The 25,984-nt window shown below is 50.7% G+C and overlaps 1 protein-coding gene across 1 annotated transcript in view; it reads right to left on the bottom strand.

Annotated features, from left to right (window-relative positions):
* Positions 1-692: 692 nt before the first annotated feature.
* The window catches only part of GALNT17 (polypeptide N-acetylgalactosaminyltransferase 17), a 447,864-nt gene continuing 422,572 nt past the window's right edge, over positions 693-25,984 (bottom strand). The window contains exons 10-11 of the mRNA XM_004615923.2: positions 2,693-2,860; positions 693-2,017 (exon numbers count right to left, since the gene is read on the bottom strand). Of these exons, the coding sequence (XP_004615980.1) occupies positions 1,889-2,017; positions 2,693-2,860 (297 nt within the window). The 3' untranslated portion in view covers positions 693-1,888. The remainder of the gene's footprint in view (positions 2,018-2,692; positions 2,861-25,984) is intronic.

Genomic DNA, 25,984 nt, shown 5'->3' with positions numbered 1-25,984 from the left:
CAGGAGTCACTCCTGGTTCTGCACTCAGGAATTACTCCTGGCAGTGCTCAGGGGACCATATGGGATGCTGGGAATCGAACCCGGGTCGGCCACGTGCAAGGCAAACGCCCTCCCCGCTGTGCTATCGCTCCAGCCCCTCCCATTGAGCTATTTCCTGCAGAATGAAAGACCACCAGGGGCTCACTTGGTACTTCACTGGGATTTGCAGCCAGAGCCTCAGTGGGACCAAAGCAGCACTGGCTGGGGCAGGGAGCCTCCCAGAGCACCGCTGGTGACGGGGTCCCCATTGGCTTCTTACTCCACGGCCACCTGGGACTCCGCAGAGGATGCTCCAAGGTCATTTCCAGGAGCTTCCATGGACCTGGACCCCTGTAGAATCCTTCATGACCCCCAACGGCAAGTACACGTGTCCCAGCCCTCACAGGGTCTTCTTGCTTCCTCGGGACAGTGAGTGTGGGGAGGCGGGGGTTGGGGGGGGCTGTCAGCGGGCGGCGCCTGACACCCTTCCCCACCAGACCCCTTAGACGCCTCAGCTCTGGCCACAGCAAACCTGCCTCTCAGGTGCGGGCAGATCTGGCAGCTGGACCAGAGCTCTGGCCACTGTCCCCGTCATGACTCGCTGCCCAGGGCCACTCCGCCGCAATCTTCTGGCCACATCAGCCTGGCCCGAGGCAAGGAGCTGCTCTGGGAAGTGCTCTCATGTATTTATTTCACCACAGAGCGGGCGGGGTGGGGGAACGCCAACAAGATGCCACCAACAGAGACACGAGGGAGCCCAAACTGGACAACTACAGAGCCGGGTTCCGGGCAGGGGCTGGGCTGGGGACGGCACGAGGGAGAGATGGAAAACTGGCAGAAGGGACAGCCCTCTGGCTGGGGGCACCAATCAGGACCAGGTTGGGCCGGGCCCCTGGCCGGGGGCAGGTGGCCACGTTCCCGCCAGCATCTCAGTAGCCTCCATCTGACCCCCTCTAACAATGAAGTGACCAGATCGAGGCCGTTTTCCAGGACTGCTCTGGCTCGCAGTCACACGTCCACACGCGCACACACGCGCGCACACACGCGCACACACGCCCAGGTGCACGCACATGCATTCACACACACACAGGCATGCACACGGACGCACACGCACGCACGCACGCACGCAGCTGCACCTGCGCATGCGCATGCACACGTGGCCATATATTAACTCTGATTTACAAGTGCACCCTAGCCAGAGGGCAAACGGGAAAGTCTTACTCTTCAGAGAGGAACGACCGCCACCCCCACCGGCAGCGCCTGGGGTCACACGCGGGAAAACAAGAGTCCCCGAGGACCTGGCCCCTGGCTGCATCCCCCAGGCAACCTCCAGGAGGCAGAGCTCCCTGTCCCCGCACGTAGGGGGGAAACCGGAAGCCCCAGGCGGAGGGTCAGGACCCCGGTGACCAGGTGGCTGCGAGAGTGGCAGCTCCCCGGCAGACTCCCAGGCTGGTCCAGAGCTGCCCGCCCATGGTCACCTCTTGGAAAGGTTTGAGGGCAGCAGCCTTGGGGAGTGAACGAAGGTCTGGGCAGGCGGAACCTCGAGGGAAACTGAGTCTCGGGATGTGGCTGCCTCCTCTGAGGAGGGGCAGGCAGGGTGTGGCTGGCTTGGCTGAGGCAGGAACCCAGAAGCTGCCGCTGCGCAAGGCAAGGACAAGGAGGGGCCCTGCTCTCAGCAGCGGTGGGGGCGCCGTGGGGGCGGAGGCTCCCCCTGTGCTCCTGGTCTCTGGGGGGCCAGCAGGCTGTGCCAGGGGGCACAGTCTCAGGACGACGCTAGGGCCAGAAAGTCCTGCGGCCTGAGGGAAGCCCAGGCCGCTCCTCCCGTGCCAGCCTGTTCTGTGCCCTGCCGGCTCCTCCGGGGCTCTGTCAGCTATTTGATGAAGTTCTTGATGGTCCACCTCTGTCCCGTGCAGCTGCGGAGGATGAGGTCGATGCCCGCCAGGCCGCGGTTCTCCACCTCCAGGCAGCGCCCCGTGCCCTTGTTCATGATGGCGCCGTTCTGGAGTCAGTCAGAGAGGGGAGAGATGGACAGAGACAGACAGAGACGGAGAGAGGCAGAGACACAGAGAGAGCAACAGAGACACAGAGACAGATGAAAAGAATGGGTGGAGAGAACGCGAAGACAGAGAGAAGGTCAGGCTCGTAATGTCCTCACATGACCTCCCGTGGGGACAGCCCTGCCCAAGCTGCCTACCCATGGCCGGGGGGGGGGGGGGGTGGAGGGAGGGAGAGAAGGGGTGCTCCCTGGGAAACGCTGAAGTCCAAAATAAATGAGCTTTCCTGAGTCAGATGGGGGGGCCCGAGTGCCCAGTATGGATGTGCAGGGGCCCAGAGAGGCACTATTCTGAGGTTTGCCTGCCCTCCTCAGTCCTGCTGACCGAAGGACCTTAGCGGATTTCCCCATCCCTCTCCCCCACCCCCGCCCCAGGAGAGATCATGGCTTTTGGCTGCAGGCTCAGGACTCCAGCTACCCCGGAGGCCGGCACCCCACCCTGAGCTCTGGAAGTCGCATTTGGCTCTTTGGTGCAGACCTTTGGTGCCCTTGGCGGGTGTCTGTGTTTTTTTTGTCCCAGACTGGCAGAGCTTCAGTGCCTTTGCGGGTGCCCATCACCCAACCCTCCCCGTGACCTGCAGTGTCTCATGGCTCTGGGTGCCGCCACCATGCAGCCCTCACCTGGATGAAGTTCCAGCGCTTGGACAGGCTGCTCTTGACCTTGTCGCAGTCCAGGAGCTGGGGCAGTCGGCTCTTGGCGCTGTCCACCAGGCAGCGGGTGTCGGGCAGGAGTGTGGTGGTCCCCAAGGCCCCCAGATGCAGGAAGCCTTCCTTGGTGTAGCGGGCCAGCTGCAGGGAGGAGAGGAAAGGAAAGGAGAGCACGGGAGGGGGGGAAAGGAGGGGAGAAGGGAGGAGAGGGGACAGAGGATGGGGAGAGGGCAGAAGGGAGGAGGTAGAAGAAGGGAGGGGAGGGAAGGACAGGGAGGGGAGGGGAGGTGAGGGGAAGGATAAAGAGGCGACAGCTGCAGTACTGGGGGCATGGCCACAGGCTCACCAGGTTTCTGTGAGCCTGAAGTCCCTGCCACCCACACAGCCCCAGGCCCCCAGATTAGCTGCCCCCAGGTAAGCCCTCTGGCTTACTGAGCCTGAAGACCACCATGTACCTGGGCTACTCTCTGGATTTTCTGAGCATGCTAAGCGGTTCAGGACTTGCCCTTCCTGCCTGCAGCCTGGGTGCAGGCTAAGAGGAGCACGGACAGTTGGAGTCATCCAAAGACAGGCCATCGTAGCTGATCTTGAAAAACTGCCTCTTGGCTGAGATCTCCAAGCCTGCTCGGATTGGGACTGGGCCTCCTCCCCCAAGCTCCCCAGTTTTCCAGTAGCTTGGCAGCCAGCCACGTCCACAAACTGCCCCCAGTGCCATGTAATCTCATCTAAGGCCAAGTCCCAGAGATTATAAACTAAAGCTCCCAGAAGTGAATGACCCAGAACTTCCTGGAGCGTGCAGCCACATTCACAGACACACAACCTCTTATGCTCTAGCCCATTGATGTACCTAAAGTATCACACATGTGTTTGGTTTTGACATACTTGCTTGTATTCTCTTATATATGGGCTTGAATGGCCCCAGAATGAAATACAACAAACTTCCCTCTTATTGTGGTGGAAAGATGCTCGCTGATTGGTTGGGTGTTTGAATATTATCTGCAATGGACTATTGTGATCTGCTTTATGAAAATAAAATGTATAAAAATCGCAAAAAAGAAAAAAGAAAAACTGCTTCTGCTTCCAAAGGCTGGGCCTCTCCACTGCACCTCTCCACTGCCTGTGCCCTTGGGAACCCGCAGGAATGCCATGAGCCTGCTGCACAGGACCCCAGAGGCCAGCCCAGAGTAAGACACACACAGTACACAGCCTCCAGCCTCAAGTGTATGACATGCATGAGTACTGTAACAGTAACAGTACTGTAACTGTAACTGTACAGTACTGTAACTGCAACTGTAACAGTACTGTAACTGTAACTGTAACAGATGCCGCATTTCCAGCACCAGTTCCTGTGTCGTGGAGGCCAGCAGGAGGCGGGTTCCGGAAGAGGTCACTCCTCCAGACTCTCTGTGCTCTGAACCGGCCTTGGCTACACTCACTTTAGAAACCAGTCCTGGGGAAATGATCCCAACTGCGAACAGGAGCTAGTGGATAGGGTGTTTATTCCAACATCACGGATGAACCAGTTATTGCAACATTATTAAAATCATTACCCAAATTCTGCGATGTTGTTATTACTGCCCGATGCTGCAACATTATGATGAAAAGGAAGAAACGGCCCCTCCCATGTAGCACAACAGGCCTCTACTTCAAGTGCATGGAGGGTGCGGACCTGGAGCCTGTGCCCCCAGCCCTTAGTACTGGTTGGCACTGTGACTTACTTTTGCCAACAGGGCGTGGCAGAAGTGAAGACGGGCATGTGTCCACTCCCAGACTGGATGTTGACCTTTGTCCACTTCCTCCAGCAGTGAGCCCAGGTCGGGTTGCCAAAGGGTGAGAGACACAGCTCTCATGCACAGCCGAGGGATGCCACCTAGATCAGTCAGGTCTGAGCCAACACGCTCACTGGCAGATGCACAGATCCACCCAGCTCAGGTCACCAAGACTCATCAGGGGGCAGAAACGTGCTACTGACCCGCGGTCCCCGGGCAAGAGTCAATGCCACTGAGTTTTGGAATGGTGCTTATGCAGCCGTAACCGATGTAGGGATGCTTTTGTCTGCCATGCTGCACCAGAGGACCCAGGCAGACTGACTGGCCTTCCTGCTCCAGCCTGCTCATGTTGTTGAAACCCCAGGGTGCTACTCTAAACACGGGCAACCTGTCTGTGGTGCTCTGCAGGGGCGGGGGTGGGGGGGTTTCAAGGACCATGTAGCTCATTCTTGGATGGAAGGGAAATCAACCCCCATCTCAAGTGCTGAAAATGTGTCTGTGGTTAAGCATGTCTCCATGGGGAAAAAAAGAAGTACCCATGTTTATTTATTTATCTGCCTTGGGGCTTGGGGGTCACACTGGCTGTGCTGGGACTTATTCCTTGCTCTGTGCTCAGGGATCACTCTTGGTGAGTCTCCAGAGAGCAGGTTCGCTCTGCAACGATGCCAGGACAGGTTGGTGAGGCGAGGCTAAGGACAGTGGGGCCCCATGGCATGAATGGAGATAGGCTGGCATCATTTTATTTCTTTTTAATGAAAATAATTGTTTGTTTGTTGGACCGCACCATGCTGTTCTCAGGTTGGCTGAGGACGGCATCACCCTACCTGCTGCCCTCCCGGCCCCCAAGGCAGGCATCCTTATAAAGCTGTTTGCACCATGACGTTTTCTCCACAACTCGGAGAGGCTCTAGAACTCTCCCCACTCTAAGGATGGGAAAAGGAGACCTGGGGACATCTGGTCAACCTGGCTGGCCCTGCTCTCTCTGCCCAGTGCCTCGTGCTGGACCGTGCCAGAAGCAGAGCTGGGAGCAGGGTGTCTGCTCTGGGAGGGGTGTCCGCAGGTCTCCGCCCCTGGGGAAACTCCTCAGAATCCCTGCTCTGACCTCCAGAGGGGAGCTGCTTGCTCCTTGGAAAACAAGCCACACAAGTAACAGGAGTTCATTAAGTGCCCTTGAGAGAGAGGCGGTTAACGTGCTCTAAACCCAAATTAGTTCCAAATCAGAGTAATTGTTAGAGGCAAAATCGTAAGAAAATCAGAAGCCCTCCTCCCCTCCCTAAACAATGTCTCCCTGAATCTATTTAAATTCACCAAATGCAAAGTGATGAATGACAGTTCACTGCCTTTATATTCCGGGAAAGACATACACAGCTGCTTATTGAAATTATGAATCAATCTATTATCCAGCAGGCAAATGAGTAGCGCTAAGAACATTAATTAACTGAGCATATCTGTGACCCAGATGTTTAAAGAGCAAAGCTAAATGCCAGGAGGAGGGAGATGCTCCCCTGTTCGGCCCTGGTAAGGTGGAAACAATGGGATCCTGCTGTTGGGACCTGCAAGAGGCCAAAGCCAGCCCAAGTCCGGCAGAAGCCATGTGAGGGAGGAGCTGTGTGAGAAAGGGACTGAGGGGGGAGGGGCTTTGTGAGGCAGGAGGGAGTGGGGGAGGGGATGTGTGAGGTATGGAGGGGCTTTATGAGGTAACAATGACAGAGGCATTGTGAGGGTTGGGGTGGCTTTATGAGGTAGGCAGTGAAGGGAGCAGCTATGTGAGGGAAGAGAATCTATAAGGTTAAGGGATGGGCCTTGTGAGGAAGGGACTGGGAAAGAAGGGGTGGTGTGAGAAGGGGGCTAAAGGAGGGAGGAACTGTGTAAATGAGGGAGTGAGAAAGGGAGGGACTGAGGCGGGAAGGAGCTGTGTAAGGGGGGACTAAGGAAGCAAGGACTAAAGGTTGGACTGAAGGGCTGAGAGACTGAGAAGGGACTGAGGGAGAAACAGGGGGACTGACCGAGGGACTAAGGAGAGACTGATGGAGGGACTGAGGGTGGGATTGAGAAAAATTGACAAGGTGGGACAAGGTGGGACAAGGGTGGGCCGAGGGTGGGCCGAGGGAGGGCCGAGGGTGGGCCGAGGGTGGGCCGAGGGAGGGCCGCGGGTGGGCCGAGGGGGGGCCGCGGGAGGGCCGAGGGAGGGCCGCGGGTGGGCCGAGGGAGGGCCGAGGTTGGGCCGCGGGTGGGCCGCGGGTGGGCCGAGGGAGGGCCGAGGGAGGGCCGCGGGTGGGCCGCGGGTGGGCCGCGGGTGGGCCGAGGGAGGGCCGAGGGAGGGCCGAGGGAGGGCCGCGGGTGGGCCGAGGGAGGGCCGAGGGTGGGCCGCGGGTGGGCCGAGGGTGGGCCGAGGGAGGGCCGAGGGAGGGCCGCGGGAGGGCCGCGGGTGGGCCGAGGGAGGGCCGCGGGTGGGCCGCGGGAGGGCCGCGGGAGGGCCGCGGGTGGGCCGAGGGTGGGCCGAGGGAGGGCCGAGGGTGGGCCGAGGGTGGGCCGAGGGAGGGCCGAGGGTGGGCCGAGGGAGGGCCGCGGGTGGGCCGCGGGAGGGCCGCGGGAGGGCCGCGGGTGGGCCGAGGGTGGGCCGAGGGAGGGCCGAGGGAGGGCCGAGGGTGGGCCGAGGGTGGGCCGAGGGAGGGCCGAGGGTGGGCCGAGGGAGGGCCGAGGGTGGGCCGAGGGAGGGCCGAGGGAGGGCCGAGGGTGGGCCGAGGGTGGGCCGAGGGAGGGCCGAGGGTGGGCCGAGGGAGGGCCGAGGGAGGGCCGCGGGAGGGCCGAGGGAGGGCCGCGGGTGGGCCGAGGGAGGGCCGCGGGTGGGCCGAGGGTGGGCCGCGGGAGGGCCGCGGGTGGGCCGCGGGTGAGCCGCGGGTGAGCCGCGGGAGGGCCGAGGGTGGGCCGAGGGTGGGCCGTGGGAGGGCCGAGGGAGGGCCGCGGGTGGGCCGCGGGAGGGCCGAGGGAGGTACTGAGAATGGGTCTAAGGGGACTGAGGATGGGTCTGAGGGGACTAAGGGTCTGAGGGGACTGAGGATGGGTCTGAGGGGACTAAGGGTGTGAGGGTATAAGGGTCTGAGGGGACTAAGGGTCTGAGGGGACTAAGGGTCTGAGGAGACTGAGGATGGGTCTGAGGGGACTAAGGTTATGATGGGACTGAGGATGGGTCTGAGGGGACTAAGGGTCTGAGGGGAGTAAGGGTCTGAGGGGACTGAGGATGGGTCTGAGGGGACTAAGGGTCTGAGGGGACTAAGGGTCTGAGGGGACTGAGGATGGGTCTGGGGGAACTAAGGGTCTGAGGGGACTAAGGGTCTGAGGGGACTGAGGATGGGTCTGAGGGGACTAAGGGTCTGAGGGGACTAAGGGTCTGAGGGGACTGAGGATGGGTCTGGGGGAACTAAGGGTCTGAGGGGACTGAGGATGGGTCTGAGGGGACTAAGGGTCTGAGGGGAGTAAGGGTCTGAGGGGACTGAGGATGGGTCTGAGGGGACTAAGGGTCTGAGGGGACTAAGGGTCTGAGGGGACTGAGGATGGGTCTGGGGGAACTAAGGGTCTGAGGGGACTAAGGGTCTGAGGGGACTGAGGATGGGTCTGAGGGGACTAAGGGTCTGAGGGGACTAAGGGTCTGAGGGAGCTGAGGATGGAACTGAGGGGAATAAGGGTCTGAGGGGATAAGGGTCTGAGGGGATAAGGGCCTGAGGGGACTGAGGATGGGTCTGGGGGAACTAAGGGTCTGAGGGGACTGAGGATGGGTCTGAGGGGACTAAGGGTCTGAGGGGACTAAGGGTCTGAGGGAGCTGAGGATGGAACTGAGGGGAATAAGGGTCTGAGGGGATAAGGGTCTGAGGGGATAAGGGTCTGAGGGGACTGAGGATGGGTCTGGGGGAACTAAGGGTCTGAGGGGACTGAGGATGGGCCTGAGGGAACTAAGGGTCTGAGGGGACTAAGGGTCTGAGGGGACTGAGGATGGGTCTGAGGGGACTAAGGGTCTGAGGGGACTAAGGGTCTGAGGGAGCTGAGGATGGGACTGAGGGGAATAAGGGTCTGAGGGGATAAGGGTCTGAGGGGATAAGGGTCTGAGGGGACTGAGGATGGGTCTGAGGGGACTGAGGATGGGTCTGGTGGGACTAAGGGTCTGAGGGAACTGAGGATGGGACTGAGGGGATTGAGAAAGGACTGAATGTGGGACTGAGGGAGTGACTGAGCAGGGATTGAGGGTGGGACTGAAGAGGGACTGAGGATGGAACTGAGTGGGGCCTGAGGGAGTGAGGCGGAGCCATGTGTGGGTGGGACTGAGCCAGGCTGGCCACTGTTGGGGCTGTGACAGGGCCCTGCTGGGTCGCTGTTCTTGGGAAGCCGCTTCCCAGTTCTACTGGCCCAGCTTCACTGCTCCGGCCCGGCATGCCAGAAGGAGGAGGACGGTGAGTGTGGGGCTTGATGTGGGCCACCATCCACTGCTGCACCCTTGGATGTCCCCAGGGGAGGCCTGGTCTCCCACTTTGGGAAACACTGTTCTAGAACTTCAGTCTTCCCAGACCTCAGTGCAATTTTGTGCCCTCCTTGGAACCCCTCTTCACTCTCCTCCTTGGAGCCACACGCCCAGGCCTTCCCGTTTCTTCCCCATTTCCTCCCAGTTTCCTTCCCTGTAGTCTCTGCCCCTCCCCTTCTTTCCATCAGCCAGACAGACTACAGACATGGGGTAGTCTGGGTGCCATGACAATCTTCACTATAGTACACAACTCTGCTAAGCGCCCCCCCCCTCCCAGCCCCATTTTGTCCTGCAATTTCTCCCCTGTTCTCAACACTCAGGATTTGACTTCTGCCCCACCCTCTGAAAACGCTGGTTTCAAACTAATAGTTGCAAGTCCATTTTTGTCCTCAGTGCCAGCTGTGTGCACCCAGCTCCCCACTTGGATCCCACCAGAATATCCAGTAAGAATTCCAAATGGAGTCCGTCCTTTCTGTGTCCCAGAATTCTGCTGCCCAATGCCTGGTGGTGAAGACAGCCATTTCCAGTGGCTTAGATCAAATGCGGGGGGGGGGGGCTTCCTCCTCCCCATCTTCCCCAGGCCTCCATCTTCAGTTCACTAGACCCCTACTGCCACCTCCCTGCTCTAACTCCTTCTCTCTCACCCAGGATACACAGCAGGCTCAGAACATCAGAACAGGCCTCCTGGCACCCACCAGCCTTGTTGGCATTTTGATAATGCCGCATTCCCAGGAAATGTCTGTATGTAGAATGATGCTACTGTGAAACAGAATGAGGCTACGCCTTGCCTTAGTTCAAAATCTCCCATGTCACTCAAACCGGAAGTCTTCCTGGGACATGACAGGACATGGCTGTTGCCCGTCCTTTACCTGTCGTCCCGAATTGCCAAGGGAGGTGGTTCTCCACCACCAAACGCCACCACCGCAAACCTTTCAACACTTTATCTTTTATCTTCTTGTGTCGTAAAAACTCACAGCTGGGTATGTGTGAACTCCCAATTGGTGGGCATCTAAAGGTAAGAACTGCATCGGCAGACCCCCACTTACAGAGGTAAGTGTGAGAACAAATTTGGGGTTTCTGGGGACACTGAAGTCCTAGCTGTATTCCCCCACTCAGAGGAGAGTGGAATAGTAGATTTTGTTTTAGGTTGCTGGGAGGTAGAATCCTAGCAGCAATGCCCCGCTAAGATGGGACAGATTCTGGGCCTTCCCAGGATCTTTCAGTCTTTCTCGAGCCAGACTGAATGGGCCAAGCCATTTATGGATTTGATTCAGTATCTCTCCCATAGAACAGGGGACCTGGAAGACTGGATTTCCAGAGACCACCTCTGGTCCTGCTTTAAAGTAGTTTATAAAATAAATCCAGGATTCCCAGATGAAGGGACTCTAGAGACCACGATTTGGAAAGAAGTTAAGAAAAGTGTCTACATGGCATCTGAAGAAGGGACTAGGATCCCCATGGAATTCTGGGTTACACAGGAGATGGTTAACTCTCTTCTCCTGTTTTGGAGAAGTACAGTTGAGGAGGAGAATATTGGGGATAAGACACCCTCAGCTCCTCTGATACCTAAGTCCCAAAAGAGATGCAATATGTGTCCAATAGAAACATGCTCTCAAAATAAAAAATATCTCTGATGCTGGTGAATTAATTGTTTCCTAAGAAGAGATCCTCATCTCTTCCATATAACTCCACTTCCAATGCATCAGATGAAAGTGATGTGGATGATTCTGCTGCCACTTCCTCAGATTCTGAGTCCGAGAGTGGCTCAGCCAAGCGGCCTCCAGACCACTCGGGACGTGCTCCCTATGGCTCAGTCCAGCTGGAGGAGAAGCAGCCTCCATTTTATCAAGGATTAAGAATGGATTTACTCAGCCATTTCAAGAAGGCCTGTGCTTCGTACAGACCTACATCTCTGTACTGTAAGGAATATCTTATAAGATGGTGTAAAATTGCCTGTTGGGTACCCCCAGATAATCACGTGGTTGCTAAAACATGCTTAAGCCCTTCTCAGTACCTGAAATGGAGGATGTGGTTCAGTGCTGAGGCTGAAGCAAAACTTCATGACTTAGGTCATGCTGGACGAAAATTTTCTGGGATTAAATTGACTTATGAGATGTTAATAGGTGAAGGGAAATGGCATGTTGCCTCATGCTGTTTTCGCTCAAGTCCGTGAGGCAGCCCTGTGTGCTTGGGAGAAGATTGATGCAGAAGCTCAATTTAAGGGAAGCTATACAAAAATGGTTCCGAGAGCCTCAAAACCATATGCAGACTTTATAGGGAGGTTGATGGATGTAATTGATAAGCAGGTTAAGTGCAAAGTGACTCAGCAAAATCTGTTGGAACAACTGGCTTTCGAAAATGCTAATGAGGATTGCCAGGCTATTCTGAGAACCATTAAGGAAAAAGAAGACATAATGGGGGACATGAAAGTGTGTTGTAATGTTGGTTCTGTTAGACATAAGGCAGAGATAAAGGCCATTGGGGCCTCTGCAGTACAGAGACAAGCTCAGAAAAGATGTTTTAATTGTGGGAAATCAGGGGACTGTCAAAAGGATGGCAGGGAAACCCCTACTTCCTCGAAAGCACCACCCAGGCCCGGGCCCTGGCCCTGGTATAAGAGGGAAAACCACTGGGCCAAGGACTGCCATGCCAGATTTGATGCTATGGGTGACCCGATCTTAGGAAATCAGCAAGGGGGTCAACCCCAGGTCCCATTAAACCAGGGGACGGTCTGGACTGCAGCCCCTCTTCCCAAAACAGAGTCCCAGAGCTCCAATCAGTAGATTCCTACAGGCAACCATGGCAGGAAGCGCAGCCTTGGATATTTCCTGCTCTGATACAGTTACTATAACCCCTGCCCGATGTCCCTTAAATTAAATTCTGGTGTAAAGGGACCAATCCTATGAGGCACTGTAGGCCTACTCTTGGGAAAAGCAGTTTGACTATTAAGGGAATTACTGTTCATACTGGGGTCATTGGTTCTGATTATACTGTGAAATAATAATTGTTATTACAGTGCCAACTGTTTGGACATTTGGAGTGCACTGCTCAGCTTCTCTTATTTCCTTTTGTTATGCCCAATCAATCCATTCGTCCTGGCAGGGAAAGTTTTGGCAGCACTCATCCTTTGATTGCCTATGTGGCCCGTCTGAGGGAAGGCAACCGCCCACTTGTAACTCTTGAGATTCATGGGAAGAAATTTAAGGGAATGGTTGACTCAGGAGCCAATGTTTCTATCATCTCTACCCAATATTGGCCCTGTAACTGGGCCATGAGGGCCATATCCTATGGTTTGCATGGAGTAGGCACGATGCCTTCTTTCTCTGTCCGGCAGAATGCCAGACGGTTAAAATGTACTGGCCCCAAGGGCATTAAATTCATTTTCCAGTCCTACATAGCACCCATGCCTCTGAATTTATGGGGACTAGATTTACTTGAACAATGACAAGCAGAGTTTAGAATTCCCATTCCGCGTCCGCCTGTTGCTTCTGATTCTGAGGCCAACCCTTTTTAATAGGGAACACTGTGGCTTTATGCCAACATGTAGAATGGTAAAACAAAAACAAAAAAGGGAGCTATTTCCCCACCTTAATGTATTGAGGCAGAGCCTGGCAATCTACCCGTGGTGTATTCGATATGCCCAAAACAGTAACAATAATGGACCTTATTCCCATTCCCCTGACCCTGAAAGAGCCTCCAATCATTGGAAAGAGTAAGGAGAGGCTGCCAAAATCTCAGGGCTGGGAGGAACAGAGACATTACTGGTGCCCGCTCGAGTAAATCAACGAACAACGGGATGATAGTGACACAGTGACAATGTATTGAGGAAACTCCTCGTAGGAGGAGGTCTATGCTTATGTTTTAACAGGTAACAGACCCACAAAGAAACTTTGGGTTCTGCTACGTCTCATCAGGAGTCGAATTCACTTGCTGAATTCAGCCCTCAACCCGCCAGAGATGACTCAATCCTCCAAACTCCAGTCAGCCAAACAGATTTCAGCTGGAAGTCATAAGGAAATCGGAGGAGTTAGCATCAGAGAAACTGAGAAAAAGTTCTTTAGCTTCTTCACAAGATGGCTGCGCCACTCTCTACAATTTGTTAGACTTCTGATTGAAGTTCTCCAGAGACTTAATGCTGTGACCACACTGCTACCGCTGCTGTTGCCGGAACAGCTCTTCAAACCTCATTGAGATGCATGATCTTGTCAAAACGCAGCAAGAGAACTCTCACCACTTCTGCACTGTGCAGGCTACTGTCAACCATGATGTTGAGCAATGATTGGACACTTTCTTTTTCCTTTTTTTTTGCTTTTTGGGCCACACTCAGTGATGCACAGGGGTTACTCCTGGCTCTGCTCTCAGGAATTACTCCTGACAGCGTTCAGGGGACCATATGGAATTTTGGTAATTGAACCCAGGTCGGCCACGTGCAAGGCTGCGCTACCTGCTGCGCTATAGCTCCAGCCCCCAACCTCTATTTCTTAACTGAACTCATTCTGCTCATTTTGAAAGCTCCTCCAGACCTTTCTGATCCTGTGGGCTTTGGGTACAGGCTGGACTGTTGGTTTTTCTTCATTATTTGTATTTCCTTGGATTGGCTGTGTTTGAGTTTGCTTGTTGGGAGTTATGTATCATTCTTCAATTTTATTTTCTGTTCACAAATTTAACCACCAGCAAAATCTCATGGTATTCAAGGCTTTCTTTTTTTTTAATTTTTTTTATATGAGGGTCACACCTAGCACTGCCCAAGAGCTAGTTGCCTGTATGATGTCAAGGGTTATTCCTGGTGGTGCATGGGGAGCCATGGCCTCCTACATGCGAATAATGTGCCTGTTGAACTCTCTCTGGTCTCAAGAAACAACCTCTCTCCTCTGCTCAATTTGCATGGAGCAGGAGAAGCTAGGGATAAATTCCAGGACCTGGAACATGCCAGGCAAATGCTCTACTGCTGAGCTACATCCTTGGCTCATCATCACACTCACTCCCAGGAGGTAAAATTCGAGGAAATTAGGATGCGAAGCCTGATGATCTTCCCAACTGTTCAAACTTTTGATTATAAATTTCCCTGTGCTAAATTTGCCCTAAGGTAGAAGGAATATCTGCTCAGGTGCATCGGTAAACTGCCTTGTATAGCGTTAACTCTGGCCTTGAGACCGTCCTCTGGGGACGGTCTCCTGGAGTCCATTCCCTGAGCGGACCTTCGGAATTGCTTGTGGTGGGAAACTCTATCAGTTGTTCCTTAAATCTGTCTTGGCAGATCTGCCCTGGGACAAAGGCTAATGGGTGGAACCGCTTCTTCTGTGCCAGGGAAGATTTTGAAGTTGTGGTTCTCGTAGCTGATCTAGAATCTAGCTCCGGTTGTGGGGTGCCCCTCACGCTATTCTACGGAGGTATCTCTTCATCTCATCTCACAGAGTCACAGCCTCAGCCCCATTGGGAAGGGATGTCTGAGGCATCATGCTCAGAGGAGAATCACATGTTCACACCCCTTACAAGCCCGGGAGTTGCGGACTTTCCTTCTCCAGTTGGGGAGACAGACACCCTCCTCTCTATCATACCTGTTAGAGCTATGAACCTCCCCAGGCTCTCGGCCTGCAGACTGGAGTCACCTTCGCCCTCCTTCCTTCTTCACAGGGTGACGGTTCCCATCTTCCCCCCAGAATTTCCTTAGGAAACTCAGGGTGAGACTAAGGATGTCCTGAGTCTCCCCTCTCGTGCTCCCCGCGCCCCCGCCATGACTGTCTTTCCAGCCCTGTAAAGTTCAGGTCCTGTCAGCTTGGAAGCTCCCACTGTCTGTCAACCCAGGAGCAAACCTTGACCATGACTTTCCACAGTGGGCCTGATGGACCCTTCCAGGATTTCCTGTTTGATCTGACAGGATTCAAAACAAGTCCACCACATGCCTTCACTCCCAACAGAGAGTATTTCCCTCCCTCTGCCTGGGTGCCGCAGCACAGACCCTCACAGTGGGGTCTCAGGAATGCGCCTGGCTTTGTGGCAACATCCTGCCGCTTTTAGAGAGCAGCCTGCTACCCAATTTGTACATAACAGGAGGACCCAGAGAAGGATCTCACAAAGCGCAAATGCTCTATAAATGTCTTTTGAATTAGATGGGATTATTTTAGGTTTGGCTGCTGGGCCCAAGAGGAGAAATGAACGTCATTATCCACAACCCTAATGCATTAGGAAAAAACCTCTGAGCTCAAACACAATTAATTCTCATTTAGGAGAAAAAAATTTTTTCTATTTGAGATGATCTAAGAGGCACACACGACTATTAACCCACATTTAGCAGCCTTGAGGGAAAACTAAAATATGCAGGTTATCGCCAGATAAACAAAAACCAGCCAAATAACTGTGGAATGACTGGAACACAGCGAAATCCATTGAATTGTCAATAAAAACCTGCCTGGCAATTGCTTCCACATTAAGGATCTTTCTCATTACTTTAAAACCAGGCCCAGGCAGTGCAGAAATCCCAGACTAAATGAAAAGTGTAGTTTGCCCAGCTTTTACTCAGGAGGCAGAGAGATGGGTTCCATTGACTATAATCAGCCTTGGGTGAGTTTGTTAATTATTGGGTAGAAACCCCAAGAATGACTTCTGGTGACTGCACATAAATATTCTTCAAAGGAAACAGACCTCCTTGGTCCCTGTCTTGGGCATGTGGGAGAAAGCCAAGCCTGGAGGTGGGCAGGCACAGCTGCCCTTACCCCCAGAACAATCCTGGTCAAAACCCAGGGCTGTCAGCAGGAACTGCAAGCCTGCAGATACCTCCATGGCAGATCCCAAGCTGAATGTAGAAAGAGAAACAGTGCAAAATTATATTCAAAGTGGACAAGTGGGAGGAGCCAGGTTGAAGAAAGCGGGGGCAGAAGGAATTCAGGGATGGGTCGGGGAGAGGTGAGGGTGATGAACTGAGAGGGAAGGCAGTTCCAAAGTGTGTGCCCCTGTCAATACTCATCCAACAGGACACCTTGAGTAAAAGCAGTCAACTGTCTTCAGTACTTTATACTTCAAGCCAGGGGAGGTCAAAGTATTCCTGGAGCCCACAGGCGTGCTGCAAAGCCAGGTCTGCTCTCTACAGAGCCAGTCCCAGCTGTGAGATGGCCTCAAGGGCAGCCTCCTACCCCCCCACTTCTCCTTTCTCTCCCCAGGACTCAGAGAGCTTCCGGGAAGTGTCCTTGCTGCTTAGATTGGTGTGTGCTAGGAGACAAGTGTGGGCCAGGAAACCTTGCCTTGATTGTCCTGAAGAGCTGGGTCCTGGGGTGGACGGATCTGGGATATTGCTGGGGGGAGTGGGAGGGGCCAGCACCTGATCCCCAGAGTTGTGTGGAGAGCTGGTGGTGGTGGTGGGCTTGGTTGGAGGGTCCTCCTGGAGCCTGAGAATGTTGAGTCCGGAAGCGCCAAGTGGAAGAGAATACTGGAAGCAGTGCAGACCCCCAAGGATCTGAGGGAATTCCTGAGCACAGTTCAAGTTCACTCTGAAGCTCAAATGAACTGGCTGAGGAGTAAAAAATCTCCCATTCAGTAAAACATCCGCATACACACATGTTTCTGGTCTCTATGTGTTGACTACGAAGGGCGAGGGGGTCCCCAGGTCTGTGTGGAAGTGCCACAAACCTCAGGCTTCCTTCTCTACAGGGTCTGAGTTGAATCAATCTTTGTCATCGTGCCAACAGGATGCACACATGAGGTGTCTGTGGGCCAGCAGAGCAGAGGACACCGTGGGGCTGGGGGGACTCAGCCAGAGAACTTGCCCCGCCACTGACTGCAACAGTTTCCTTTGCTCTGGGGGATTCTGCTTCCAAGGTGGGCCGTGATAAGGTTTGCCTCATAAGGTAGTTTTGGAATTAAGTAAGTTAAGAAAGGGCTCAGGGACTGGAGCGATAGCACAGCGGGTAGGGTGTTTGCCTTGCACACGGCTGACCCGTGTTTGATTCCTCTGCCCCTCTCAGAGAGCCTGGCAAGCTACCGAGAGTATCTCTCACGCACGATAGAGCCTGGCAAGCTACCCGTGGCGTATTGGATATGCCAAAAACAGTAACAAGTCACACATAGGAGACGTTACTGGTGCCCACTCAAGCAAATCAAAGAGCAACGGGATGACAGTGACAGTGAACAAGGAGGGAGCATGAAGCCCACAGAAACTCTGGTCTCCTGCTTTTCCCAACCCCCTTCTCCCTCATAGGTGCTGTCTGCCTGCTTTGACTCCATCTGGGGTATCAGCACTGCAAGTGGCAGCCCAGCTCATCAGCTCACTTGGACTGGGACTGTGGGTCACCTGTGGGGGACCCCTGGTCAGGAGGGGCTACTTTGGCACTATCCCCCCAGCCCTCTTCATTTCGTCACTGTGATGCAGATCCCAGGTGTCCTTCCTGGAATGAGTGGCCCTTGGCCCTATCTCTGCTCTCCTCCCTCATGGCCGGGAGCTTCCCTGGGCTCCCTACAGGAGGCCACCTGGCTGGGGTCCACGTTGGGGGCTGGCAGGGGGCTCTGCAGTCAGACCAGGCCATTCTAGCATTGCTGCCATCTTCTCTCGCCATTTGAGCTCCAGTCCCACGGAAAGTTAACTTTGGAGCAAATTTCCCAACTGCAGTTGATGGATGCCTCAGTGTTCTCTACAGCACGCCCTACCATGAGAAACAACCAATGTCTGGTCTCTCTCCAGGGCTCACCGGCTGCTCGCCTTCCCTCCTTGTCGAGCTTCCAGAGTTTTCTTCATGTCTCTAGCTCCCAGGCCCTTTCTTCCCTGTGCCAAGCCCGAGGCAGCCTCCTCTCCATGTTCAGGAAAACTCTAGCCCATCTCGGTTCTTTTGTCACAACATCCCCTCAGGTGGCACAGCTGGAACGACCGGGCTCCAGGTGGCTGGCTCTCCCCCTCCCTCCCTGACAGTGGGCCAACTCCCAGTCCACCCCTGTCATCTGCACATTTGCCAGTCCAGGGCCTCATCATCATCATCACACTCCAATGTCCAGCTTCTGCCAGTCCCCAGCACTTGGAGAGCCTGGCTTCCTGGAGGGCTCTCCCCGAAGGCACAATGCCGCCTCCTACAAAAGCCATCTGCCTCCCTCAAAATCTGTCCTCAATCTCGACAAATGGGAGCCCCGAGCAAGCAGGGACTTCAGTCACCTGGGCCCAGCTCCCTCCACCACCAACGCAGCCGACTCCACTTTCAAAGCAGTTGGTAAAAACACTTATGTCACAATAGTTTTAGACTCATAACAGACTGCAAAAAATAGTACTGAGAGTTCCTGTGTACCTGATACCCGGCTTGTCCTAAAGTTACCAACTTACATAACCTCACTCATGATCAGAGCCAGGAGTCACCCTGCAGCCTCCTTTCTGCCACCTCGCACTTCCCTAGGGAAGGAGCTTTATGGTCCCACGAGGCAGTGACAATGATATCCGTGTCTATTCTTGTCTTCCCTCGGACCGCGGCTCAGTCCTTCCCGGAGTCAGTGACGGGGACTTTGGAAGAGGGAGGCTGTTTGGGACACTGGATGCTGTCTCGCGAGATCAAGGGGATGGTTGCATGGTTTGAGCCAGAGAAGCAAACTGGGCTGTGTCCTTCTTCACCTGGGCAGGGATGTCTGGCCAGCCTGCCTCGCTGGGTTAGCAGGATATCTTTGGGGCTTTTCAGCTGTAATGTTGAGAAAGCATTCCCAACATTTCCCCCCTTTTTACCAGGTGAGAGACATCGAAACTAGGCTAACATCTCACTTTCTATTTTATTTCACCCACCAATTTTGACGCCCAGGGATATTTCTGGATGGCAGAGGTTATTAACCATCACGATGGTTCCTAAGGGCAAGTATTGTCTCCCACCTCCCTTTGTATTGACTGATTAGATTTTTGAGAGTGGTGAAAAGTGTTCCCCTCTATCACTAAGGGATCACATACACTAACTCATGAATTATTTTCTAAGAATTAGTCAACTATATTATTTTATCCCTCCCTCTCTCTTTCCTTCCCTCCCTCCTTCCCTCCCTCCATCCCTCCTTCCATCTCTACCTTCCTAACATGACCTATGGAGTTACAAAGTTATTACTCATTATTAAGTTCTAGGTACACAATGTCCTAACACCAGTGTGCATTCCCCCTTGCCAATGTTCCCGCCTTCCTCCTGCCCCCAACCTGCCTCTCTCTCTGCCGCCTGCCATCCGCCACCCCAGTGGCTGGCTTTCTACTGAAGACCAGTTCACCTGCCCATGGTTTACGATTGCCTTTGGGCCTTTGCTATTCCCTGCAATGTTTCTTTATATCCCACACATGAGAGAGATCATTCTGGATCTCCCCTCTCCCTCTAACTTCACTCAACATGTTACTCTCCAGATCCATCCACACAGCAGCAAATTTCCTTCCTTCCTTCCTCTTTTGTTATGACAGAGTAGTATCCCATTGTGTATGTGTATCATAGTTTCTTTATCCAGTCATCTGCTATTGGCCACTTGGGTTGTTTCTGGATTTTGGTTATTGTGGATAGGGCTGCAATGAAGATAGGAGTGCAGAGGTCTTTTCTGCATTGTGCTTTTTTGGGCCCTTGGGGGTCCATTCCAAAGATTGAATTGCTTGGTTTTATAGAAGTCCAATTTCTAGTGTCATGAGAAATGTCCATATTGTCTTCCAAAATATCTGGACCAGTTGACATTCTCACTATCAGTGAACAAGGGTTGCTTCTCCCCACCCCTCCAGCAACCGTCCCCTCCAACACATTCATGCCAATACTGGTTGTTGCTTTTTTCGATATGTGCCAGTCTCTGTGGTGTGAGGTGATATCTCATTGTTATTTTGATTTTGAGTTCCCTGATAATTAGTGGTATAGAGCTTGTTATCATATGCCTTTTGGCCATTTTTATTTCTTCTTTGAGGAAATTTCTGTTCATCTCTTCTTCCCATATTTTGATGGGGGTAAGATGATTTTTTTCTTGTAAAATTCTCAATATAGATAAAGTATATTATACTATAATTATATATAAAGCACTATACAATTCTTTATAGATCTTGAATATAAACCCTTTACTGGATGAGCGGTGGGCAAGTAATTTCTTCTAGCTTGTGGGCTGTCTTTTTATTCTAGTCAGTTTTCCTTTGAAATGCAGAAGCTTCCTAATTTAATACAGTCCAATTTGTTTATCTTTGCTTTCACTTGCTTGGACATTTGCTTAGTTATCCAAAAAGGTGCTTCTAGCTTCAATGTCATGGAGAATTCTGTCTATGTTTTCCTCTATCCACCTTATAGATTCAAGTCTGACATGAAGGTCTTTCAACCATTTATATTTGATTTTTCTGTAGTGTTAGAAAGAGGAATAGATTCCTTTTTTTGTTTGTTTTGTGTGTGGCCAATCAGATTTCCCAGTACCACTTGTTGAAGAGAGTTTTCTTGCTCCACTTCATTTTTTTTCTCTTACTTGCTCCACTTCAAATCTCCTCTTCTTACTGAAGATTAACTGGCCATATACCTGAGGGTCTGTCTCTGGATTTACAATTCTATTCCACTGATCTGGGGGGGGGGTGTCTTTATTCCAGTGCCACCAGTGCCACACTGTATTAATTTGCACTACTTTGCAGTACAATTTGAATTTGGGTAAAGTAATGTTTCCCATTTTTCTTTTTCCTGAGGTTTTCTTTGGCTTTTTTGGGAGGAGGTAATATTATTACATAAGAATTTCAGGAGTGTTTGATATATTTCTTTGAAAAATGTCATGGGTATCCTTAGAGGGACTGCACTGAATCTGTGTAGTGCTTTAGGTAATATTGCCACTTTGACGATGTTAATTCTCTATATCCATGAGAAGGGGATGTGTTTCATTTTATTCATGTCCTCTTTTATTTCCTTAAGCAGTGTTCTGTAATTTCCCTTGTATAAGTTTCCCCTTTTTAGGCTATTTCCTAGGTACCTGACTTTCTGAGGCACTATTGTGAATGGAATAATTTTTAAAAATTCTCTCTTCTATTTAATTATTTTTATATGTAAAAGTCATGGACTTTTGTATGTCAATTTTGTACCCTGTCACTTTACAATATAAATCTGTTTTCTAGGCGTTCTTTGTAGAGTCTTTAAAGTTTTCTAAATATATTACCATATCATCTGAAAATAGTGAAAGCTTCATTTCTTCCGTTCCTGTCTGAATGTCCTTAATATTTTTTTCTTGCCTAATTACTATGGCAAGTACATACAGTACTATATTGACTAGAAGTAGTGAAGAGAGCGAACAACCTTGTTTTGTGCCTGATCCTAGATGGAAGGCTTTTAGGTTTCCCCTCACTGAAAGTGTTTGCTGGGGCTTGTGGTAAATGGCTTTGACCCTGTTGAAGAAAATTTCTTTGATTCCCATTTTATTGAGTTTGTGGGTTTTTTGTTTGTTTGTTTGGGAGCCATGCTCTGAAGTACTCCGGATTTACTCCTGACTCTGTGCTCACAGATTACTCCTGGCATTGCTTGGGCGGGACTATATGGGTGCCGAGGATTGAATCCAAATCAGCTGTGTGTTAGGCAAGTGCCTTAGCTGCTGTGCTATCTCACTGACCCCAGTCGAGAATAATCATCTTTTCTTATTCTTCTCCTCCTCCTCCTCCTCTTCCTCTCTTTTTCCTCCTCCACTTCCTCCTCCTCTTCCTCTTCTTCTTCCTCCTCCTCCATGAATAGGTGCCAAATCTTCTCAAATGCTTTTTCTGCATCTATTGATATGATCATAATTTTTATGATTTTTCTAGTGTACTGCATGGATTGACGTGTATGTGAAACTTGGCCATGGTGTATGATGTTTTTAATGAATTGCTGGATTCTATTTGCTAGTATTTTGTATTTTGTTGAAGATCTTTTCATTAAAAATATCAGTATGTGATTTTCCTTTTTTGTGTGCTGTCTCTGCATTTGATATCAGAGTGATGTTTACTTCATAGAAACTATATGAGGGCGTTTCTGTTTGTTCGGTTTCCTGAAAAAGCCCCAAATGGATCAGCAGGGGCTCTCTTTAAAGTTTTGAAAGAATTTACTTGTAAATCTATCTGGGCCAGGACTTTTGTTTTTGGTTAGATTTTTTTTTTTTTTTTTTTTTTTTTTTGCTTTTTGGGTCACACCCAGCGATGCTCAGGGGTTACTCCTGGCTTTGCACTCAGGAACTACTCCTGGCGGTGCTTGGGGGACCATATGGGATGCCGGGGATCGAACCCGGGTCGGCCGCGTGCAAGGCAAACGCCCTACCCGCTGTGCTATCGCTCCGGCCCCTTTGGTTAGATTTTTGATTACCACTTTCATATCCTCAGTAGTGTTAAGTCTGTTCAGGTGTTCCATATCTTGGTTTAGCCTTGGGAAGTTATAGGAGTCCAAGAATTTATCCATTTCTTTTAGGTTCTCTCATTTTATTTCATTCAGATTTTCAAAACAATCCTTGATGATCCCTTGGATTTCTGTTTAATTTATTGTGATGTCCCACTTTCACTTTGCTTTGATTAATAAGGGTTCTCTCTCTCTCTCTCTTTCTTTGTGACTCTCTCTAGTGGCTTATCTATCTCGTTTACTTTTCCCAAAGAACCAGCTCTTGATTTTATTAATCTTTTGGACTTTTTTTTTTTTTTTTTTGCTTTTCGGGTCACACCCGGCAATGCACAGGGGTCATTCCTGGCTCATGCACTCAGGAATTACCCCTGGCGGTGCTCAGGGGACCATATGGGATGCTGGGATTTGAACCCGGGTCGGCCTCGTGCAAGGCAAATGCCTTACCTGCTGTGCTATCACTCCAGCCCCTCTTTTGGACTTTTAAAGATTCCACTTGATTAACTTCTGCTCTAAGTTTTATTATTTCCTTCCTGTTTTGGGCCCCTTGTGTGGGTCATTTCCCAATTTCACAAGTTGTGCAGTATAAGGTTATTTAGGTGGGCCCTTTCTTTCTTCTGGTGAATGCTTGCATAGCTATTAACTTTCCTCTTAACACCGCTTTTCTGTGTCCCGCAAGCTCTAGTATCTCATGTCTTCATTCTCGTTTATTTCCTGGAATTGCTTTTGATTTCCTCTTTGACACACTCGTTGTTCAGTAGTGAGGTGTTTAATCTCCATGTGTTTGAATTATTTCTGTTTCATTTTGTGATAAACTATTTTCAGTGCATCATGGTCTGAGAAGGTAGTTGATATGATTTCTATCCCTTCATTTTATGGAGGTATGTTTTATGGCCCAGAATGTGGTTCATGGAGAATATCCCATGTACATTGGAGGAGAAAAATGTGTATCTGACATTTGAGGAGTTAAAAAGTCGTAGATGTATTTACTAAAACCCTCCTTTTCATCTATCCCTTCAAAGCCAATATTTCCTTGTTGAACTTGAGTCTACTGATCTATCAAGAAGTGACAAAGTGATGATGAAGTCTCTAACTACTATTGTGTTGTTATCAATGTCTTCCTTTAGGTCTATAAGCAATTTAAAGAATTTTTTCTGGCCCCTCTTTCATTGCATATATGTTTAGGTGTGTGAGTTCTTCCTGATGTATACACATTCATTGATCATTAATAATGACCCTCTGTGTCTCACAACTTTTTAAAGCCGGATGCCTATGTTGTCTGATATAAATATGGCCACCCTGACCTTTTTGTGGGAATTATTTGCTTGTAATATTGTCTTCCAACCCTTGACTTTGAGTCTGTGTTTGCCCTTACTATTCAAATGTGTTTCTTGCAGGCAGCAGAAGGTTGGATTCAGTTTTCTAATTCACCCTGCCTCTCTGTGTCTCTTAATTAGTACATTAAGGCCACTGACTTTGAGTGAGATTATTATCATGGAGTTTACTGCCTTCCTTTCATAGAAGTTTGGTATACTTATGAGATTCATCTTGTCTTAAAGAAGCTCCTTCACTACTTCTTGTAAAGTTGGTTTCAAGTCTATGAATTCCTTGTGCGCATACATACATACATTGCTGTTTCTATATGTGTTTTACAAATTGATAATACAAGTTATTTCTACATCATTTCATGTATATATTGAATGTATGTATACACACCTATACATTTAGGACCAATTGATTCTGGTCTCTCACAGGTAAGGTACCATCCCATAGTATATTGGGATGGTGCCTCTTTCTCTGACAGCCAGGATTCTGGTTCTGATTATCCACATTTTACAGACTTACTTGTAGGTTACTTTAAAAAAACCTTCAGATACTTAGCATAGTTGCAAAATTGTTAACTCAGGCCTCAGTGAAGAGTAGCTTGCTTGGAGACAGTAATGTTGGGAATGGTTCTTTCTATCTTTAACCTTATAACAGCTGGTCCTAGTTGTAAACAACACCGTCCCCAAGCTTTCCCTGGGGTCTATCCCTCAGTGTGGCCCTGCTGTTCATCTTTAATACAGTCTGGTGGCTTTTCTATTGCTCATATTCCGTTTTGGGGTCCTCTCCTCCACATTCTAGTTGAATTGAATTGCTAATCCTTTTTGCCATTTCAAACACTCCCGGTTCTGAGTCAGTGCTTTTATAGAGGCAACTTGCTTCCCTCCTGCTTCCCTCCTGCTCCCATTTCCACATTCCCCTGCCCTCTGCAGGAAAGCACTCAACATCGCATCTGCCTGATCCTTGCTGTGTCTTGTGTGCAGATGAGCAGACACTGGTTTTTATTTCTATACTGTCCTGTGTCTTAAATGAAAGATTATCAGGCCATTCTTCTTTGTACTTTGTCCTATCACTTAGGAATATGTTAAAACATTGGCTACTGAGATTGTCTTTATTCTCTTTAGAGTGGCCTCTGCTCTACCTAAGTATCACTAGCCCCATCTCCCCTTTGACAACTTCTTAGACAAGTCTAAGTATGCTTATTAGCTAACTGTTCACAGCTTGTGTCAGGATGTGCTATTTTTAAAATGTTTATTGACTGAGAAGTAGCGTATTGTGTGCAAAACCAAATTATTTCTTGGTAAAACAAGTTTTCTCAAAGTCTAACTGTCATCAGTGAGGGCATATTTTCCCCTAAGCTCAGTGCAATGGATTTTGAGTCAGAACTTGTTACTGGCCATGAATGGGCAAAACCCCTCTGTGAAGTAATATCGTGTTTATTTTCACCTTAAGGAGAAACACAGACTGATTCTGGGTCCTGCCAAAGGTTCTAGTGAGCATGGACCTGGGGGTGAAGCATGTGGCTTCCTCATGAGTCACATGGTGGCTAAGATAGCCTAAGAGAAATGTAGACCCGAAAATTCAAAGAGCAATATACACACACACAAAATAAAACCCTTTGCAAAGGGTTAGCATCCTTACAGTATACAAAGGCATCTGCCTTCAAATGATCCAGGAAACACTGGGGTCAGAGTGAAGGGGTTCACTTTAGGGCAAGACACATCAGGGCACCACCAGGCAGTGGTCTCCAACCCATCCCAATTGATGAAATTTGGGGAAATCCCATAAGATGCTGATAACCAACATCCCTCACATGCACACCAGCAGCATTCAAAGCCACTGACACTGGTCAAGCTCACCATGGAGAGTCCAGCTTTGAACTCTTAAGAAACCTCTTGAGGGGCTGGAGCAATAGCACAGTGGGTAGGGTGTTTGCCTTGCACGCAGCTGACCCGGGTTTGATTCCCAGCATCCTATATGGTCTCCCAGCACCGCCAGAAGTAATTCCTGACTGCAGAGCCAGAAATAACCCCTGTGCATTGCTGGGTGTGACCCGAAAAGAAAAAAAAAAAACATCTCTTGAGTTGGGCTGGTTGAGTGCCCAGAATCCAATATTCAAGTTTTGGAAACTTGAAGTTATCATGGCTAGAGATTTGGGGCTGTCATTTGCTCTCAACAAACCTCAATCCCTAGTTTGTAAAGCAGGGATGTAATCCCTGCCTCCTAAGTATGCTCTGATTGTTCAGAGAGAGATGATTAAAGCAGCAAGCACACTTTCTGGTGGCCCAAATAAAGTAATGGCCCTCTACTCCCAGTTCTCAGAGACTCCCCTCTCACACAGAATTTCATGTTGTGACACATATGTCTCCATAAGATTCTG

Source organism: Sorex araneus, chromosome 4 (genome assembly GCF_027595985.1).
Source record: "Sorex araneus isolate mSorAra2 chromosome 4, mSorAra2.pri, whole genome shotgun sequence".
Taxonomy (NCBI): domain Eukaryota; kingdom Metazoa; phylum Chordata; class Mammalia; order Eulipotyphla; family Soricidae; genus Sorex; species Sorex araneus.
The sequence above is the reverse complement of the archived record's forward strand: the minus strand, read 5'-3'. Positions and strand labels throughout refer to the sequence as shown.